This window comes from Neovison vison, chromosome 11 (assembly GCF_020171115.1).
Source record: "Neovison vison isolate M4711 chromosome 11, ASM_NN_V1, whole genome shotgun sequence".
Classification (NCBI taxonomy): Eukaryota; Metazoa; Chordata; class Mammalia; order Carnivora; family Mustelidae; genus Neogale; species Neogale vison.
The window spans coordinates 64,821,095-64,842,598 of NC_058101.1; the positions used below are offsets into that span (position 1 = coordinate 64,821,095).

Genomic DNA, 21,504 nt, shown 5'->3' on the forward strand with positions numbered 1-21,504 from the left:
TTTTCAAAAACCCTCCAGCGCGGCTTAGTGCGAGAACCACGGCGCTGGACCCGCAGAACAGCTCGGCAAAGCACTCCCAGCAGTGCAGCAGTGCCCGTTTTACAGATCAAGAGACATAGGCCGGACCGGACTGACCGCCACCGGACGTCCCGGGGCGCAATCGCCCCGCACACCTGCCGGGAGGCAGGGGCGCCCATCGATGCGCTCCGCCGCTCGGCTCCCCACGCCTGGTCCCTGCCCGCGCGCGCCCCTTCCCCCTCCCGGCCGCTTCCCACTTCCAAGATGGCCGCGGGTGGAGCTGACCAGGTACGGAGGCCCCTGGCGGGTGTCCACGGGGGCCGGGCGGACCCGAAGATCCCCTCAGGCCTCCCCTCGCGGTCCCAATGGGCCCTCGGGAGAGAAAAGGGCCGGCGACTTCTCCTCGGACCCCGCGGCGGGAGGGCGAGCGGCCCAGGAGTGGCACCGGGGCGAGCGTCGAGCTCCAGGAGCGGCGGCGGCGCGGCGGGGGGCGGCAGCCGGGCGGAAGAGCAGCTGCAGCCGGCAGGGGGCGGGGCGAGGGCGCGCTGGGCGGGGCGGGGAGGGGGGCGGGACAGGGGCTCGCGGGGCGGGGGCAGGGCTCGCGGGGCGGGGCGAGGGCGCGCGCCGCTGTTGGCCGCAGGCGGCTCGCGCGCACCTGCCCGCCCGGCCCACAGCCTGCGGGCGCGCCCAGCGTCCTCGCCGCGCAAGTTGCGGCTCCCAGGGGGGCCTGGGCTGCGGGCCCGCCGGCCCCGGGGATGGCGTCGGAGCCGCGCTGACTCTGGTACTGAGGGGATCCTCCGGCGGGGGTCGGGCCACGAGGGAGGGAGGGGGTCCGGGGCGCGCGGGGCCGCTGCCACCTGCTGCTGCGTCGGCGGGCGCGGAAGGCGGGCCGGGCCGGGGCGCGCGGGTTAGGGACTGGCCTGTGTCCCCCCCGGGGCCGCGCGGCCGCTGCGTTCCCCCGCACCCGGGGAGCGCGTGGGGCCCGGGTGACCTCGCGGGGCCGGGGGCTCACGACTCCTCCGCCTCTTGGAGACGCGCGCGCTGACACGCTTCTTTTCCGGAACTTGACGAAAAGTTTTGTTCCTGAGGCGCCGGGCTCCTCAGCCCGAGAGGAGCTAGCTCGGCCCGCGCAGCCGCCCCGCGGGGTCCCCGCCACCTCCGGGGTCTCTGACCCCCGACCCCCAGGACCATAGAACCCCCAGCCCACTCCACGTTGAGGTCCCGACCACCGGGACCCTCTCCACCTTGGGATCACCTCCATCTCGGGCCCCGTCCCCCACAGGTTCTTGTCCACCTGGGGAGAGGGCGACCCCTGGCCCCTACCACCCCAGGAATCATTGAACGTGGCCTCCACTTAGGGGCCACTGACATCTGGGGTCTCCGACTCCCGGGACTCCCCTCTACCTTGGAGTTCCTGACCCCTTTTCTTTTTGGAACCGCTGTCGCCAGACCGCAGAACCCACATTCTCAGACCTGTCCCGGAGCCAGGGGCTCCGGTAACCTCAGGGACGCCCGCCCCCCTTCCTGGGCCACAGAATTTCTCTGTGCAGGAGAGACCAGAGAGAATGGGTTTGGGGATCCTTCCCACCGGGCTGACAGAGGGGCCAGAGCTGGGGTGTTGGCGCATAGGCGTCCTCCCTGGGCACAGAACTGCCAGGAGGAAGATTGAGGCCATGTTGTGGAAGCCTCAGGAAGGGGCAGGACTGGCCACACAGACTCCAGGCTCCTGGCTCGGGCAGTGGGCATTTAGTGGACAGAGCCCTCCCGGGCTACCCCCATCCCCCCCCCCCTTTTTTTTTAAATTGCACAGCACCGTTTTCCCCAGGAGAGTATTGAAAGCTTTGTTTTGGAAAGTTCAGTGTGCAGGAGGGTCCTGAGCGTTCACTTATTTTATTTCCTGAGGCTAGTTGAGGAGGGTGGTGTCTTTGGGACCCTATCAGCAGATGTTTGTACCTCCTTGTTGTCTTGACTTCCTTTATTTTTTATTTTTTTAAGATTTTATTTATTTATTTATTTGAGAGAGAGAGAGGTGGAGAGCACGTGACAGAACACACGCAGGCACACGGGCACCGTCAGGCAGAGGGAGAGAGAGAATCTCAAGCAGACCCCACTGAGTGTGGAGCCAGCTGGGGCTTGATCCCAGGACCCTGAGATCATGTCCTGAGCTGAAGCTAAGAGGCAGGTGCTCAACCAGCTGAAGCACCCTTTTCCCCTCTTTTACAGCTGGATTACATCTGTACACCGTTAGGTGCTTTGCCTGGGCCCGGCTGGTCTTACAGCGGTCTTGGAACACTGCCTCTGGCCCAGTTTCTCTGGCCAGTACCACCCCTGCCTCAAGTGTGACAATGACGTCTTCCTGACTCCTTCTTAACTCCCTGTCCAGCCCCTGTTGCTCTTTCCCCCTCCACTCTCCACCGCCTGCAGGCTGTCTTAGTTGTATATATTTGATCCCTGTAGATTGTGGGCTCCACCTGATCCCTAATGAGAACATGGTTATTGAGTGAGTATTTTCTTTGGGAAACATTAAAGGAGGTAACATAACTGATTCACGGTCCCCCAGCGGGGTGAGAGGCTTGGGTGGGATTCAGATGGCCCTGGGTTGCTCGGCCAGGTTCACCTCACCTTGGTGTTCAGCCCGGTCCCAGTTCCTGTCCCAGTTCCTGCTTAGCACTTTGCTGTGTGCTGAGCTGGGCTTGCTTCCTCCTGGTGAAACAGTTTTCACAGTGTGCCTCCAGTCCACCCTCTCACATTCAGCATCAGTGCTGCCCTGCCTGGCCTCTGTTGATCCCGCCGTTCTTCTCCATTCCTCTGTTACTCCTCTGGCCCACTGTCCTATTCCCCTCTGTCCAGTGGGCCAAGTTCTGTCTTTCAGGCCTGCACTTTTCCTTTCATCTGTGCTCTGATGAAGTCATCTCTAACCCTGAGGACCTGCTTATCAGAGCAGCTTAGTTTGGAATCTGTCTCCCCTGTTGGTCAGAGCTTCTGACCGTCATGTCCCCAGCCTTAACACAGGGGATGCCTGCCCAGCCTATAGTGGGTGCTTGTGGAGCTCTGGGACCTTGGAGAAGATTTGCTATGAAAATAGGCATTTATACATAATATGGAAGAGAAGGTTTTAGGAAAATGAGTGGGTGTCATCTGTTAATGTTTGTTTTAGGACAGTTATGAAATTTCTAAGGCCTGAATTGTTAAGAATTCTAGGTTGCCCAGCTGGAAGGACCTCAGGTAGATCAACTGGGCTTATCACCTCATTTGACAGATGGGCAGTTGAGGCCCAGAGCTTAGTGCCACAGAGCAGGTGTGAGGAGAGACATCAGTGACAGGAAGAAACCAGAGGGTGAGGTTTGCCTGCACAAAGTGGCTGAGTCTGGGCTTTGTTTATGCAAATGAGTTGCTAAAATGGTGGGCCAGAGCCGGCTGGCCGTATCTGCCCAGGAAGAAGTAACACCAGCTTCTGAGGTTTAACTCGTGCCAGGCATGATCTAAACGTTTTATATTTGGGGGTGCCTGGCTGGCTCAGTTGCTGGGCGTCTGTTTTAGGCTCAGGTCATGGCCCTGGGGTCCTGGGATTGAGCCGGGCCTCGGGCTCCCTGCTCAGCGGGAAGCCTGTTTCTCCCTCTCATACTCTCCCTGCTTGTGTTCCTTCTCTTGCTGTGTCTCTCTCTGTCAAATAAATAAATAAAATCTTAAAAAAAAAATCAAAATGCCTTATTTGTCTAAGGAGACAGGAGCTGTTATTGTTCCCATTTTACTACGTGGAAATTTGGGCACAGGGGTGTTAAACGAATCCAAGGTCACACAGCTTGTAAGTGGAGGAGCTAGGCTTTGAACCCCGGGCAGCCTGCCTCCAGAGCCTGCACATTTTCCCCCCTTGTGTATTTCGTTTTTAAAGACCTTTTCCCTGAATGCTAACATACAGAGGATTGTAAAAATTGTTAAGCATTTAGTTTATCGAGCATTGCAAAGCTTCAGCAAGCTGGTGTGTGCTTTGATGTCAGACCTGGTGAGAATCCAGTTTCTGTTCCCGTGTGACCTTAGGTGACTTACTCAGCCTCAGTTTCTCCACCGAGCTTGGCAGCCTTGTGATGAGTGGAGCGTGTGATTACACGTAGCAGGTTTGCTGCCTGGCGAGTGTTTAATAAATGGTTTTCTCTTCTTAATAATTAAGACTGTAAGTTGTGCTGGTTTTGCTAAGTGGTCTGAATACTTTCCTCTTCTGTCAGTTACCTGTCAGTCACCTTGAGATACTTATGCTGAGTCACTTTGCTAAGTCACTGTATGTAGTGGAAACATTTGGGGGTAGTGGGGGGACAAAGACCCCCCACCGCCCGTGCAGTGAAAGTCCTTAATTTAAAATTTCCCACCTGTGCCTTTTTTTTTTTTTTTAACATAACCGCTTTGGGGCAGTGAAAGTTACATGTCTTCCCCTTTGGGTTGTGAAAGAGCCTTTGGGGACCCTCAACAGCTTACCCCCAGTTTCTGCCTGGCTTGCTGATGGGCCAAAACTTACTTAAATAACATTCTGTTACGTTCTAGGCACCTGAAAGTTGCTGTTCACCTCCCAGAGGAATATATTGAACTTCTAGGAAATCCTTTTTTGGGATTGTTTTTATCCTGAAGAAGAACCCATTTAAAAATCAAATTACTGGGCGCCTGGGTGGCTCAGTGGGTTAAGCCTCTGCCTTCGGCTCAGGTCACGATCCCAGAACCCTGGGATCGAGTCCTGCATCAGGCTCTCTGCTCAGCAGGGAGCCTGCTTCCTCCCCTCTTTCTCTCTCTGCCTGCTTGTGATCTCTCTCTGTCAAATAAATAAATAAATTCTTAAAAAAAAAAAAGAAAAAAAAAATCAAATTACTTTTATGGTTGACATTTCCATTGTGCATAATGCAAACTGAACCATTATTCTCGGCCCTGGTGCAGTGGGAAGAGCGAGTCTACGGGAGCCCTCCCCAGTTGGACCATGTACAGAGCGCATCATTACACAAGCCCCTTGTGCCTTGCCTCCTTGTCCACGAGGTGGTAATGATGGTGCCGGGAACTCCCCGGGTTGTCATGAAAATTACAGAGATGGTGGGTGTGAACTTTGAACACTGTGCCTGTACAAGGCAGACCCGGGGAGCAGAGGCAGCTGCTTATGTTAATTGTTGACGCCAAAGCACCCCAGTTCCAGAACGGCCTGTGCCTTTCTCTCCCGGGTCCTTTTTGTCTCGGCCACAACCTTAGAGAAAGTGACTCAGCATGGTTGGTGGTCGTGGAGCCCTCTACAAAGCCAGCTGATTCATGTGGGCGATGCCCCAGAGATCAGGGGGCTTTCCTGGGTGGTAGGACCTTATTTTAGGGGCTTAACTAGCCGGTTTCTCCTGACTGGTCCTGTCCTCCAGGGTCAAGATGAAGGCCTGCCAGGAGGCTGGTGGTCTCACCAGATTTCTCCCCAGGAGGCATGAAGGACCCCGAGGAGCCTGGTGAGGAATGACATGGGTGTTGGAGAGAGAACAGGTAGGGCCTCACCTGTACCATCACGGACAGGTCACTGTACCGGGCTCAAGCCGGCTTTGTTCCCATCTGGGAAATAGCAGAAGACAGTCTGCTTTTTCACAGGAAGAATGAGGATTTAGGGAGGCTCTCAATGTCTGTTAGGGCTGCGTGAATAGCCCAGTTGTCTGAGGGGCCTTGGAGTCATGAACTTGGGTTCAGGCCCCTGTTGCTGCCACATAAAAGCGGAGCTCTTGGGTAAGCCATGGTCATCAGTGTCCTCCTCTGTACAGTGGGGACAATACCTAGCATGTAGAGCTGTGAGGGCTGTAAAGCAGGAGACCATTTTACAAGCTTAGCACAGTGCCTGGTACTCATTAAATTGTAGCTTTCTGGTGATGCTCTGGGGTCTTTGGTATTGCAGACCTGGTCCTATCCTCTTGAAGCTTGGCTCTGTGAGGTGGCTTCTGAGGCTGTGGCTGACAGAAAGGAGCAGTGTCTGTCTTCTCTTAAGATTAAGGGTATGGAGGGGCGCCTGGTGGCTCAGTTGTTGAAGCGTCTGACTCTTGGTTTCAGTTCAGGTCATGATCTCAGGGTCTTGGGATCGAGCCTCGTGGTGGGCTTTGCACTCAGTGTGGAATCTGTTGGAGATTCTCTCTCTCTCCATGCATTTGCCTGTGCGCTCTCTCACTATCCCTCTCTCTCTAAAATCTGTTAAAAAAAATGATTAAGGGGGTGGAAATCAGTGGCAGAGCTGGGCTGATGGGCTGCTTGGCAGCAAAGGCAGGTGCGTCCTCTGTGGAAGCTCAGGGAGAGGCACGGTGTCAGTGGTGCTGGTGGGGGTATGAGGAAGCAGCCCCCAGCAGCAGCCAGTGAGGACCCCGGATGGGGAGGGCCCCGGGAAGTGAATGCCCATAGGCAGGAAGCAGGTGCAGGCAGGTGAGCACCAGAGGATGTCTGCATGGATGGGCAGCACCCTTTCTCCCCGAAGCTGCCCGCAAGTAGAGGTGTGCTGGCTGGGGACATAACTCAGTCATTTGGGTTTGGCCTCATAAACTGTTTGTTTATGAAGGCATGGTCAAGACCTTGTCACTGCTTTTTAAAGAGAAGCAAATTAAACTGTTGTTCAGGATGGACTTGTTTTCCAAAGTCTCATTCAGAGTCACTGGCAGAGCTGCCATGGGCTTTCTGACTTGTCCTGAAGGCCTAGCCTGGGCAGGGTGCAAGGTTCAAGTCTGGCCCTGGGGTGGGGGGTGAGAGGTGCACTGTCTCTTGGGGCGGTAAATAAGATGCAGATTCATCTTGCTGCCTGGAGGGAAAAAGCCTTCATCTGATCTGTACTTGACGTCTTATGTGTTTTTCCTTTGTCTGGGAGGTGACGGCTAGTCATCCTTAAACTTGTATCCCATGGCTGGCCACCAGGGTCTGGAGGAGATAGAGGGCCTACGGGGTCTGCCGTGGCCACTGCTGGAGGGGATTGTCCCAGGCTTCAGGAAGCCGGTGTAGAGGGAGGAACTTTCTTCACTTTGACCGTTCCTCCCAGAGTGGTGGGCAGCCATCGGGGCATGGGATGGTCATGCCTGGCTTGCTGCTGGGAACTTGATTGTGGGGGGGTGCATTTCTTTCTCATCTCCTTAGGTCCAGGGCTCACCTTGTTCTTGAAGCAGAACCCACTTGCCATAGATGTTTCTTGAACGGACTGTCCCGGAAACCTGCCCTCTTAGAACCTAATTGTTAGTAATAATTAACTCAGCAAGTAGATTTTTGAATTCTTAATCCATGCAAGGCATTTGGCCAGACAGTGGTATCTGGAACCTGTTAGCCCCATGCCTGCCTGAGCTTAGAAACCCTCAGAGGGCCAGGGGAGCAGCAAAGGGCCAAGGGGAGCAGTGGACGGGGAGCAGCAGAGTACCAGGGGAGCAGCAGGATAGACAGTTGTCTCAGGTGTGGCCAAAAGGAACCTCAGAGAAGGGAGGACCTTCAGCCTCCTGGGAGAGCAGGGGAAAGCTTCTCAGGGGAAGTGGCCTTGGAAATGTGCTGTGTCTTCTTGTGGCACCTGCTGCCACATCCCCAGGGATGCTGGTGGCCCAGGCCGTGGGGTTTTGAGAGAGGCAAGGGTGACCACATGAGGCTGCCGAGGCTGTCAAGGCCAGGGTGGGAGGGCTCTGTGCCAGCGCAGGGAATTTAGGCTGATCCTGTCTTTAGAAAACCTGTGACTTGGAGGCAGGCCATCTGCAGCTGGCCTCCTGGCAGGCGTCCAGCAGCCACCCTGCAGCCTCTCCGAGAAGCGAGTGCTTTGTGCGTGCAGCCCCACTTTGGGGCACGCTCGGAAGGCAGGTGCTCTGGCCAGGGGCTTCTGGTTTCCTAGGACTGGTGGCCCCAGGCGGAGGGGTTTGAGGACAGGTGGCCTGGGCCCTTTTGGGGTTTGGTTTGTGAGTCTGTTGCAAGCAGAAGGACATGTTTGCATTTAAGCTTATTTCCCTGCAGGCCGCCAGCTTTGTTTGTGGGGTTTAAGGAACTTCACTTGGACTTGGACCTAGGGAGGCGTCAAAGGTCATTCATCTTCTCCCTGGAAGAGGCCCTTGTTCTGTAGGCCAGGGCCCCAGCAGAGAGGAGAGAGGGGTACAGAGGAGGCCACGGCCAGGCGGCTTTGGACCCTGTAACCCCAGGTTCGGCGCCCTCGTGCTCTTGTGGTGGCGGTTCTGGGAAGGGGTCCCTGCATCCACTTGGCACACGTTTTGTGTTCCGTGACTTCTCTCGTCTCAGAATTGCTGTCTGCGGGCACCTGTGCAGGTCCTGCAGCTCCTCGCACGACTGCGGGGGAGGGAATTCCTGTCTACTGGGCCTAGACTGGTTGGACGGGGGAGAGCAGGTGCCCCCACTGAGCCCTCTCGTTGTCTGTATCCTGTATCGCCCACTTTCCTGCCAGCCGGGAGGGAAGCCGAGGCCCAGGAAGGTTACACTTTCTCTCTGTGGTAAGCGGCGGAGCCAGAATGTCAGCCGGTCCAGGCACCCAGGTTCCAGTGCCATGTGTGATGAGGGTTTCCTCCGGTGTTTCTGGCTTTTTGCCAGTTTGACCTGTCAGACTATTGATGGCTTTTCAATGATTCTAATAACTCTCAACATTGCAAGAGATTAGCTTTTCACTGTGTGCTAGAAATGTTTCTTGCTGTATTTTCCTTTTAATTAAAAAAATGTTGAAGTCTCGAGGCGCCTGGGTGGCTCAGTGATTTAAGCCTCTGCCTTCGGCTCAGGTCATGATCTCAGGGTCCTGGGATCGAGCCCTGCATGGGGCTCTCTGCTCAGCAGGGAGCCTGCTTTCCTCTCTCTCTCTGCCTGCCTCTCTGCCTGCTTGTGATCTCTGTCTGTCAAATAAGTAAATAAAACCTTAAAAAAAAAAAAGTCGAAGTCTCAAGTGTTTGTGCATTTGAATCTCCCTGTGTCTCCCTGTTGGGACTCCTGTTGTTCCACTGCATGGCTGGGTTCAGGGATTTCCTAGGGCAGGGGCCCAATATTGGTGGCGGTTTTGGCTGGAGGAGCCTAGGCCTGGGGACTCGGGGTGGTGGCTGCAGCCTAGGAAACCGAGGGCAGTGGGAACTGTGGCCTGAAAATGTGTTGATGTGTGCTGAGGTGGTGCCCAGAGTCTTCCGGAGGATAAACTGAAGTTTTGCTCAGTAGATTAGAGAAGCACTGGATGGAATACATTTATTTTTTATTATTATTTATTTATTTATTTTAAAAAACGATTTTATTTATTTGACAGATAGAGATCACAATTAGGCAGAGAGGCAGGCAGAGGGAGAGGAAGGGAAGCGGGCTCTCTGCTACGGGGCTTGATCCCAGGACACTGGGATCATGACCTGAGCCGAAGGCAGAAGCTTAAACCACTGAGCCACCCAGGCGCCCGATGGAATACATTTATAATTTTGTTTCTGTATTTAATCCTAATTATGTGTTTTTGTTTTGGTGTAGTGCAGTGTGGTTCTACCTTATAAGAAAAAAATCAGTAATTGATCAGTGCAACATTGTAGTTTAATAATCCTTCTTCACTTACTGGGTCATATTTCAAGATTTTATATTTAGTTCTGTTTCTGAATTCTGCATTTTGATTCATTCCTTCATTTTTTTAATTTTTTATTTTAAAGATTTTATTTATTTGAGAGACAGAATGAACCAGGGGGAGGGGCAGAGGGAGAGGGAGAATCAGACTCTGCTGAGCAGAGAGCCTGATGTGGGGCTCCATCCCAGGATCCTGAGATGATGACCTGAGCTGAAGGCAGATGCTTAACAGACTGAGTGACCCAGGTGCCCCACATTCCTTCATATCTTTTTCTTCAGTGCTGCACTGTCTGGCTGGTTGCTTGGAATTCTGGGAGGGAGGGAAATGACCCCCTCCCTGGTTCTTCTAATGAATTTGCTTTTGCTGTGTTGACTGGAGAAGGGCCAGGCTTCCTGAAGGGGAGTGGCAAGGCTCGGTGACACCCAAAAGGGAGTGGCTATCATTGTTCCCACTGTGCTTCAGAACCTTCCCCCACTGACTCTTTGATGATGGCAGCGACCAGCAGAGTGCTTGCTGGGGCCTCTGCCTTTAGATGCTTTTCTCATGGTAGTAGACTTAATTCTCCCTGGGTAGTCAGTATAGTGGGGATTAGAGCCCAGGAAAAGTCCCATTAAAACCCAAGAAAGTGGGGTGACTGGTGGCTTAGTCGATTAAGTGTCTGCCTTCAGCTAGGTCATAATCTCAGGGTCGTGAGATCAAGCCCTGCACTAGTGTCCATGCTGGGTGTGGAGCTTACTTAAAAAACAAAAAACCAAAAAACAACCCAAAGTACCATTCTTTATGTTGTTCTACACTGTGGATCAGATTTCTTTTTTCTTTTTTAGGATTATTTATTTATTGGTCATCGAGAGAGCACAAGCAGGGGAGTGGCAGGCAGAGGGAGAAGCAGGCTCCCCGCTGAGCAGAGAGCCCGATGCAGGACTCGATCTCAGGACCTGAGATCATGACCTGAGCTTCAGCTCAGGGCTGCTCCCTATCAGACTGAGCCACCCAGGCGTCCCCGTGGAGCAGATTTCAATAACCCCACCAGATTTCTTTAGTTTTGATGTTTTGAAGAACAGTATAAGGTGGCTTAACCTACTCCAGGGTTCTCTGTCTGCTGGGGGCTGTGCTGTCCAGGCTGTGTACCTCCTACGCCATCAAGTCCACCCGTGTCTTAAGCCAGAGAACTGTAGGCAGGTGTGTGTGTGTGTCACTGACAGCTTTGACTCTTGTCACTCAAGTCTTTATTGTAGATTTATGGTCTTTATTTTTCCTTTTTAAATTTTATTTATTTATTTACTTATTTGGAGAGAACGAGTAGGGAGCAGCAGGCAGAGGGAGAAGCAGACTCCCTATGAGCAGGGAGCCTGATGCAGGGCTTCCCAGGACCCCGGGTTCATTACCTGAGCCCAAGGCAGATGCTTAACTGACTGAGCCACCCAGGTGACCCATTATTTTTCCTTTATTATCTGCCTTCCTGAGGCAGCCTTCTACTTGGGTTTTTATGACTCCACACTAAGCTATTCATCCACCGGGAATGGCCTGTTTTTGGGGTCAGTCCCATACAGCCTGGCTGTGCTGCTAAATAACGCTATGATCTTGGAGCTATTTCTTGACCTCGCTGAGGTTTCCTTGGTTTCCTCCATGGTAATGGGGGTAAATGCCCGGCCTTGTGGACATGTGGGGGGCCATGGCTGACTTGGATGTGGTTGGGGCCATCTCACGGCACATGGCATACACAATGTATCTTGCTTCCTGTCTTGAAGAGGACACCTGGGTTTTAATGCTGTCTTGGAACAGGTAGCACTTGACTTACATGTGAGTTATGAATTCATGTACTTTTGACAGAGGTGTTCTGTTATTTATTTATTTATTTTTAAGATTTTATTTATTTATTTGACAGAGACAGAGATCACAAGTAGGCAGAGAGTCAGGCAGAGAGAGATAGGGAAGCAGGCTCCCTGCTGAGCAGAGAGCCAAATGCAGGGATCAATCTCAGGACTCCGAGACCATGACCTGAGCTGAAGGCAGAGGCTCCACCCACTGAGCCACCCAGGCGCCCCAGGTGTTCTGTTATTATTATTTTTTTTTATTAAGTAGGCTCCATGCCCAGCGCGGAGCCCAGTGTGGGACTCAAACTCACCACCGTGAACTCAAGATCTGAGCTCAGATCAAGAGTTGGCCGCTCAACCTACTGAGCCACCGTGGCGCCCCTTCTGTTTATCATTTTTCAAAAAAACTGTGAAAAACAAATAACCCTTTCTCTGCCTGGGCCTGTCCTCACACCCTCTGTGCTGGCGCGGGGGGTCAGACACGTGACTGGTGGGGTGCTGGTGATGAAGAGCAAGGTGATTGTTGAAGTACTGTTTTACCCTAGCCTTTGTTGGGGTTATTGTCCCATTATTTTTTGTTTTTTAAGAGATTATATTTCATATCATGGTGATACATGCTAGAACTGTAGCTTCTGGTTCTGCATTAAAACTTGGCTATGTAGGACTTTTTTCAAGGATTTGTCCCTAAAAAGGGCATCAGAACATTCGAGCTCTATGGCAGAGGAGTGTGTCTTAGGCTTTTATAGCTACTGTCTTAATTTCCATCTTTGTGTTTTTTTCTAGTTTCTCCTCGGACCAAGATGACTGATGGAAACCTGTCCACCTCTACAAATGGCATAGCCTTGATGGGCGTTCTGGGTGGTCAGCCAGGAAACCACATTCAGAACCTGCAGCACTTGACTCTCAAGGCCCCCCGATCCCTCTCGTTGCCAGAGTATGGGCCCAGGCTGAAGCTTGGTCCTGTAGACGATCGGCACAGCCTCAAGTCTGTGGACTCCGGCATTCCCACCCTCGAGATCAGTAACCCAGAACCCGTCCCCTGCAGCGCGGTCCATGTGAAGAGGAAGCCGTCGGAGCCAGAGATCGTCCCTGAGCGAGCTTGCCAGAGTGCTTGCCCACTGCCATCCTACACGCCCCCGGCTACCGGCGGTGCTGAGTGGGAGCAGAGCGTGCGGAAGTCGTCCACATTCCCCAGGACGGGCTATGACTCGGTGAAGCTCTACAGCCCCGCCTCTAAAGCCCTGAGCCGCAGCGATGATGTGTCTGTGTGCAGCGTGTCCAGTCTCGGCACGGAGCTATCAACCACGCTGTCTGTCAGCAACGAGGACATCTTGGACCTTGTGGTCACGAGCAGCTCCAGTGCCATTGTGACCCTGGAGAGTGACGATGATCCGCAGTTCACGGATGTCACCTTGAGCTCCGTCAAGGAAACGCGTGAGCTGCGCCAGCAGGACTGTGTGGATGGAACCGAGGATGGGAGTAAACTGAAAATTTTGCGACCACTTAGCAGCTTCTTTACCAGGTAACACCGTCTTCGTCTCCGTGAGAGTTAGGTTCTCCAAACCGGCTGCTCTGTTCTCATCTGAAATGTGCTGTGCGCTTCCTGCTTTGCCAAGCAGACCCCAAGTCCTACAGGCGACCATGATTTCTGCCCAGAGCCTGGAGCCAGGTGCAGTGGTGGGTAGGACTGGTTTGGAGGTGACCCTACTGTCTGAGCCCTCACTGCTCGCCGTCACCTCTGTGTCCTTCCCTGGCTCCCTCGCACACTTTTCATTTCCCAGCTTCTGAGTGGCTGTGGCGGAGGGTGACCCATAAATGGCCAGTGCTAACAGATTGGCAGCCTTACTTTGTCAGCCTTGTCCTCTGAAGGGCCCTTTACACTCAGGGTTAAGCTCAGGGTCAGGAACCAACATCCCCCCTCGGACCCTGCCGGCCTAACATAGTTCTGGTGTTGCCAGGCAACCCTGGCCCGGTGCCCCCACAGGGCTGTGTGCCGGCCCGTGTTCTGATGCTGGCCCCGCCCTGCGGCTTCTGCTTTCCCCGCCGGGCTGGCACCAGGCCACTTGGTTGCCAAACCAGGGCCTGCAGGGCCCCTGTGTCTCACCTTTAGCCCTGGGGTGCACAGCTCCCACGAGGCCTGCTTCTTACCTGTCCTCTTGTGCTTTCATCCAACAAGTGTGTGTGTCCCCGGCTCTGCTCTTAGCAGGGGACTGTGGGAGGGGTGCGTGCATCGAAGTGATACAGGAACTGACTTCAGGTCGGGCACATGGGCAGGGGACACATCAGTCGTAGAAATAGCCGGGGACCTCTGGGCTGTGCCATACTGTGGGGAAGGGCACGGCGGGTGTGAGTTGCTGTGCAGGGAAGTGGTGACCTGTCCCTAATTGCCTGTTGGGGGACCCATTGCTGTGGTCGGCACAGCTGCCCCTGCAGGTGTGTACTGTAGCAAAGTCCAAGGAGGACACTTTGTGGTACTGGGTGTCCCCTTTTTCCTTTTTAAAGATTTATTTATTTATTTGGGAGAGAGAGAGCTCAAGTGAGGAAAGGGGCAAAGGGACAAGGAGAGTCTCCAGCAGACTCCCTGTTGAGTGTGGAGCCCGACCTGGGGCTTGATCCCACAACCCTGAGCTGAAATCAAGAGTCAGATGCTTAACTGACCGAGCTAGCCAGATGCACCAGGTTGTCCATTAGAGGTGGTGTGCTGTGCTGGTGGGCATCCACTGGAGACTTCTGTGGCTGTGGGCTTAAAGCCTAACTCACTGCAGCCCCAGCTGCTTTACTGTCTGAATGTGGACATTGTCCCAAGTGAGCCTGAGACCAGTTTTGAGCGAAAAGATGTCTGATGCAGGCTGTGGTTTGTGGGGAATCTCTTCTCTCCAATGTGCTGACAGTCAGGTGTGAGGCCTCTGTGGTCCCGGAGCTCAGTAACCCAGGACCGCCTTCAGTGGGAGGCGACCAGGAGCTCTGGGGGCAAGTCACTGTCCCTTCTGCAGCCATAGCCCCAGAATAGGTGGTTGTGGTTCTGATTAGCTTGGCTGAGTTCTCTTTTCTCAGGTCAGTGTTTTCAGCATTCTGGGTCTGTAGATCCCACCTGGGTGCTTGGGACACGTGGGGTCCTCAGGATCCGTCCCAGAACCCCAGAATCCGAATCTCAGGGGAAGGGCTGGGGAGACCATGTGTGGGTTCTTGGCAAATTTGGAAACGTGGTTCGGGGTGGGGGTGGCTGGGAAGCAGCCTAGAGGAAAGAGCTGAGCTTTGGACTGAACACACCTGCACCTGTGTCCTCGCTGTGTGACCTTGAACAGGTCACTTCACCTGTCTGAGTTGGCTCTCTCACCTCTTAGATTGCATTGAGTAAGTGCCCAGCCCAAGGTGCCCATTATGTTGTTGATATACAAGGTCCGCTTCTGGGACCTACTTCGTGTGTCGGTCACGGTAATGAAGTGGGTCCACGTGTGTGACTGTCAACGGCTGCGCCTGGCTCTGGCCGCTGCCTTGTCTCACCGGGATGGAGCCTTCTCTCCCTTTGGAAGGAAACACTGCCAGTTACTTGGATCGTTGCTGAGGCTACTGTTCTTTTTTAATTGATGCATAGTGGACTACGCGGTTATGCTGGTTTCAGGTGTAAGACAGCGTGACTGGACTTTCACGCGTGTTCCTAAATGATCGTCGAGCTGGATCTCAGTACCGTCTGTCACCATTCAAAGCTGTTAACTGGTGTCGACTACATTGTGTTCCCTGTGTCGTGCGCCGTGTTCTTTTGTCTTATTTAGTTTATAACTGGAAGTTTGCTCCTCTAGATCTCCCTCCCCTATTCGGCCCGTCCTCCTCCCCACCAAGTTGCTCTTCATTTCGCAGTCTGTTCTTGTGTTGTTCTGTATTTTAGAGTCTGCATGTAAGGGAAATTATATAGTATGGCAAAGCTTCTGTTTCTTGAAAATCTTTCGTAGCTTTGTGCTGCAGAAATGAATGTTTTATTCTCTGGTTCTTGTCTCCTTAGCCCTTTCATAAAACATTAAAAAAATTTTTTTTAAATTCTATTTATTTATTTAAGAAATCTCTACACCCAACATAGGGCTGGAACTCCCGACCCTGGGATCAACAGTTGCGTGTTCCACTGACCGAGCCGGTCAGACACCCCCTCATTTACCCTTTTAATGGCTGTGACATTATGGCGAGCCATTATTAAGCACTTTGGGGAAGCAGGTGGAATGTTAATGGCAAATGGATTGAAGTTTGTGATCTCCTGGGCTGCGTCTAGTGAGTTTTTTTGTCCTAGAGTCTTAAAGTGTTAGAGGAGCTTTCCATCTCAAATTCCTTTGAGGGGGAAGAGGGTTCTATGGCAAGGGTGTTTGGAACCCACTACACATTTTACAGGTGAGTCACACAGGGGGCCCTACTCACAGTAAGGCCTGTATGAGTTTTGTCGAGGGCAGGGCTGGGGCTAGAGCTGCGCTCTGGGGTTTCTGGCCCAGCCTTCTGAGTCCTCCTGTTTCTCTGCTTCATCCCCTGACCCAGGCAACTTCCTTTACCCTTGTGCTTCTCTGTTCTCCTTGTCCTCACTGAGTCAATTTCTAGGAAATTGTAGGAGGAAGTGTGGGCAGTAGTGGAAGGCTCATCTGGGAGAATGGGGCTCAGAGGAGGGGCTGGACACAGTCACGAAACGAACTTGTGGCCAGAGGGGGCAGACTGGTTGGTGGCCCTGACTGCTTTATGATGGTGGTGGTCTGGGAGAGACAGGAGCAGAGATGGGACAGGATGGCAGGCTGGGCCTGACCACTGTGGACCCAGCTCCCTCTGTCCCTTTGACCTGTTCTCCATCTGGGCTGTTGGAACCCTGTGGTATTGATGCCGCCTTGAGCTGAGAGGTGGTCCTGGGCCTTTAGGGACTCGGGCTGGTAGGGGGGACAGAGCAGGCACCGCGAGGGTGGGGGGCATGAGTGCAGTCATGAGGGTGTGAGCCTATGAGCCTTTGGCTCTCCTGCTTAGTAGCTGTGTGACCTTGGGCAAGTCATTTTACTCTCCTCTGTGCTGTTAAATGGGGGCATGAAACTGTAAGGTTAGAGATCAAATCAGTAAGCCTTTAGCACACTCCCTGAGAAGTCGTAAGTAGTGGCTCTCTGTGATGCTAACAGAAATGTTACCACTTCTAGGAAATAAGTTTTTCTGAAGCTTTCTCTGGTTCTTATCCTAATGTGGTGCTTACTTTGATCAAAAGTTGTGATGGAAAAAGTCAAAACAGGATGTCTGCACTGTTGACATTTTGGGGTGGATGAATATTTGTGGCTGTCCTGTCTAACAGCCTCCCTGGCTTACGTCCCCAAGATGCCAGGAGCCCTTCACAGGGTCATACTGGGTGCTGCCTTCTGTCCCAGGCAGGGAGGGCTGGGAGGGGCGGGCAGGATCACCCAGCCTGTGAGAACCACCCTGCTGGCAGGTGTAGACATTCATGTCTGTTTCCCTGAAGGAAATATACTGATGTCACATAATTGGAGCAGGCTCCCCTTTGTTTGGAGAGAGGGCCTGTGTTAAGGGGTCCTGTTTCACCCGTGTAGTTGAACAATGTTTGTGTAGACGAGAGGAGTCCAGTAATACGCATGTTTTCCACAGGAGACGGCTTGTTTCTGCAAAGCCAGGGTTTCCTGGCTGCTAATCTTCATGGGCCTGGGGGCCTGGAAGGTGATAATCCGCTTTGCCCACTTACAGCTTTTTCAGGCAGCTCTGTATGCCGCTCTCAGCAGAGACTGGGTGTCTTTGCTGAGGAGCCATGCTTGGGCTGTAGTGGAAGCAGATGAAGGGGCTTGCAGCGGGAGGGAGGATGGAGAGCTGCCGGGGCAGGGGAGGCTGGGAGATGTGGTGCCCGGCTGTGTTCTGAACTGCTCCCACCCCCCAAACACCTCCCCCCACCCTGGGAGGGAGCCCCTGGGGATGCAGTCTGCATGGGGCTTACCCCAGCAGCGGGGGCCTGTGACACAGTGAGCAGGGTGCTGGGTGAGCTGGAGCTGCTCTGACCCAGGTTCGAACCTCGGTTCTACCATTTTTGGCCTGTGTGACCCCAAGAACTCCCCTCTGGTCTGTGGTCCCCCGTGTGTATGGGGTGGCAGGGGTTCACTGACCCTCTGGTAAGGAGCGCATGGAGCATGGAGTCTTCAGAGAGATGCCACGGGACAAAGTTCAGGCCGAGTGCATCCCCAACTTGCGGCTTGGCTTTGTGGGCCTGCTGTCTGCTTTTGTTGGGGATTCACATAAGATTCCACTATTTTTACGGGTCTGAGTAAGGACAAAGGCGAAACCGTTGTTTTGAGAAAAGTCTTTAAGGCATTTTGACTTGGTATGAATGCGTTCAACTACAACTCCTCGGCTTTGGGGGTTTGATAACTTGGAAGGGGCTATGGACAGTGCTAAGGAGGAAATGTGCTCCTTGTTTTCTTTCCTTTTTTTTTTTTTTTTTTTTAAGATTTTATTTATTTATTTGACAGGCAGAGATCACAAGTAGGGGGAGAGGCAGGCAGAGAGAGAGGAGGAAGCAGGCTCCCTGCTGAGCAGAGAGCCCAATGTGGGGCTCCATCCCAGGACCCTGGGATCATGACCTGAGCCGAAGGCAGAGGCTTTAACCCACTGAGCCACCCAGGCGCCCCTCCTTTTCTTTTTTTTTTAAAGAAACTAATTTTTAAGTAGGGGAGAGAGGGGCGGGAGGAGGGGCAGAGGGAGAGAGAGAACCCGAAGCTCTGAAGTAGCCTCCCTGCCCCGCGCGTGGCTCAGCCTCACCATCCTAAGATCATGACCTGAGCCCAAACCAAGAATTGGACGCTTAACCGACTGGGCCCCCCAGGCCCCCCATCCTCACTTTCTCTTTGGAGAGGTGAGTTTGTTTATGAGCTGAGCAGAGAAACTTCAGAGGCACGAGGAGTGACAGGCGGTGGCTGCTGCGGGCCCCTTGGAGCACGTGGCCATGGTGGCCTTGCTTGATCTTCAGTCCTGTGGGAGAGAGCATGTGTGGGTAGGTGGACTCTGCAGGCGGGCTTGCGCCTCATGTGGGCCACTCTCCTTCCTGTGTGTGCTGTCGGGGTCTCTCAGAGCTGGGGTTCTGGGTAGGAGTTGGGTGCTGTCAGCTTCTCCCGGGAGGAGCCAACCGAGGCAGGAGGAGGCAGAGAAAGTTAGGCAGTATTGACCCGTAAGGTGGTGTCAGGGCCATGCGGCTCTCCAGTGTCGGCCCTGTGCTTGTCCCCTGGCTAGTGCCAGGCCACTGTGGCCGTGGTGGGGTGGGGCGGGAGGGTCCTGACCCTGACTTCTGAGGGTTGGGGGGTCGCTCTGATGCAGCAGAGGGCCTAGGGGCCCAGGGTAGAGCCCAAGACTTCGGCCCTCACCGGGAGTGTGAAATCACCTCAGTCCTTGCATTGTTAGATCCTTTCTGCTTAAACTTTTTCGGGTGGTTTCTGTAACCTGCGCCAAAAGCTGATGGATTCAGGTAAGTCCTGTGAGTAATTCTTACTCATAGGTGGGGAGACTTTGACAGGGGGTGGTTAAGTAGGCCGCAAGGAATACAGCTGTCACTGGGCACAGGACTCCGAACTTAGGGTTCTCGTCTGGAGAACAGGAACAAGTTCGGGTGTCAAAGGGAGGAGGTGTGCGTGGGTGTGAAGCACCAGGCACACAGGAGGCACACCATCTACGTTACTAATTGACTTTTGCCCAGATGTGTGCGTGCGCTTGTGGGTGCGTGTGTATGTGTGCGTGCATGTGTGCGTGCACACACACCTGGGGCACGCATGTGCGCACGCCACGTGATACCCGGGAAACAGCCTTGGTGGGTGTTTCCTGGACCTAGCTGTCTGCTGCTGTGTGAGCCCAGGTAAGGCGGGCACTCAGCCTCTCTGGGGGCTTCCTGTCCTTGTTTGCAGAAGGGGCTCAGGGCACCTGCCTTATGGAGCTGTGAAAAGAAAAAGCAGCCATGTGACCCTGGTGCTGGGCTCCAAGCACCAGGCAGCAAGGGAGGCCCTGTGGCATGTGAGGACGGTTCCTAGACAGACATAGAAGTCCAGAAAGAAATACGGAGACTCAGAGGTTGGCAGGTCTTTGAGTGTCTTCCTCGTGGACAAGGTGAACACGGTGTCTCGCAGGTGGAAGGATCAGCATGCATGAAGTCATAGGAGCAGGAGAAAGCCCAGTGTTTCTGGGAAAGCGCTGTGGCCCGAGGTGCCCAGGATGGAGAGCCGACAGGCTCACATGTCCAACTCCACAGTCCCTGCTCTTTCTACTGGAGACACCACACTACCTCTTTTTAAAAAATTTATTCTTATTTTTAAGTAATCTCTGTGCCCAAGGTGGGGCTCAGATTCAGCACCTGAGCTCCAGAGTCACCTGCTGTAATGGACCGAGCCAGCGGGGCAGCCCTGCATGCATGCCATGATCAGCTGTGGGGGGGTTGCTGGGAGAGCAAGAGGAGATGCGCTATGCTTGGGCCGGGCAGGGTCTGCAAGTGTGTGGCTGGGGCCGACGGAGGCACTGCTCGCAGGTCAGGGGGTCCACTCTGCGGCACCCCCTCGGGGCACAGAAGCATCTCGGTGCGAAGAGGGCATGGTGTGTGAGCAGGTTGAGAAGGCTGTCCTCGCTCACTGAGTCCTGAGGCCTTCCCGGGCTGGCTGTGGGTAGGGGGTGCAGAGCAGAATCAGTGACAGGCCAGGGCGGCCAGGAGCAGGAGAAGCAGAGATTTTGGCAAGGACGCCAGAAGGGCAGCCGCTGTTGTATTAAGTACACATCCGTGAGGTGTCTCGACGATTCCGAGTACTGTCCTTTGTGTGAGGAGAGTTTTCCCTGGCCCTGTTTGGATGACCCCACTCCCAGGCTTTCAGGCCCTCTAGGACTTCTCGTGCCAGGTGGCTTTTCAGCAGCATGACCCCAGTCCTATGGAATGCCTGCCTTTTCCAAGCACGGGCTGACTCCGCTGAGCCGCCGCTGGCCCTTGTTACAGCCCCTGCCAGGTCCTTGATGCCCTGACTCCACCTGACCTTCATTTCCAGGGGTTCTTCCGGGGCGGGGGTGGGGAGAGCGGCACACGGATGGTGCAGCAGCCACAGGCAACTAGTGTCCATGAGGGGTCCGTTCCAAGAGCTCACTCTGAACAGCCGAACTAAGGGCGTGCTGCCTGCCCGAGCTTTGCTTCCTGGTGATGGTGGGCCCTGGCACGGTTCCCTGCAGGCCTGGGGGGTTGCTGTGCACTATGCTCTGCCCTTCACCGTGTTTCTCATCAGGCCTATTTTTCTTTTAAAGAAACATTTACTGAGGTGCGCCTGTGGTGCTCAGTTGTTAAGCAAGACTTCCGCTGCCTTCTGCTCAGGTCATGATCCCAGGGTCCTGCGATCCAGCCCCACATCCAACTCTTTGCTCCATGGGGAGCCTGCTTTTCCCTCTCCCTCTGCTGTTCCCCTGCTTGTGTGCTTGCTCTCTCTCTTTCACAAATAAAGAAATAAATAACATTAAAAAAAAATACTTGGGGCGCCTGGGTGGCTTAGTGGGTTAAGCCTCTGCCTTCGGCTCAGGTCATGATCCCGGGGTCCTGGGATTGAGCCCCGCATTGGACTTTCTGCTCAGTGGGAAGCCTGCTTCCTCCTTTCTCTCTGCCTGCCTCTCTGCCTACTTGTGATCTCTCTCTCTGTCAAATAAATAAATAAAATCTTAAAAAAAAAAAAATACTTACCAAGCATCTGCCCTTTGCCAAGGCACTGTGCTAGGTGCTTGGGATTCGGCTCTGGACAAGACAAAGACCCTTGTCCCTGAGGAGCTTCTGTTCTAGTGGGAGGAGAGGATAATACCCGAAGTAAGTACGGGGAGCACAGTTGTTGACGGTGATGGGTGGTGCCATGGGGAGAACAAGGCAGCGGAGGCAGGAGGAGAGACTGGCCAGGGCGGGCTCTAGAACACACTGGTCAGCGGGGCCCACAGAAGCGGGGCCTGCCTGGTGCACAAGCGGGAGACACTTCAGCAGAGACAAAGGAGGCAGAGAAGTTGACCCCGCAGATTGCTGGCGAAGCTGAGACAGGCTGGGAAGGGCCCGGGTAGGCCTGGTGACTAGAGAAGAGGATGGAAGCTGGGGGAACAGAGTGAGCCATGACAGGGGTGGAGATGAGGTCAGTGGGACCA

The 21,504-nt window shown here is 54.0% G+C and overlaps 1 protein-coding gene across 2 annotated transcripts in view; it reads left to right on the forward strand.

Annotated features, from left to right (window-relative positions):
* Positions 1–269: 269 nt before the first annotated feature.
* The window catches only part of TBC1D14 (TBC1 domain family member 14), a 103,358-nt gene continuing 82,123 nt past the window's right edge, over positions 270–21,504 (forward strand). Inside the window, exons 1-2 of one of the 2 annotated variants that reach the window (XM_044267835.1) lie at positions 270–306; positions 12,148–12,886. In XM_044267835.1, coding sequence (XP_044123770.1) covers positions 12,165–12,886 — 722 coding nt within the window. In that variant the 5' untranslated portion in view covers positions 270–306; positions 12,148–12,164. Of the gene's footprint in view, positions 307–699; positions 800–12,147; positions 12,887–21,504 lie in introns of those variants that run through there. The other variant, XM_044267836.1, reaches the window with a different exon arrangement.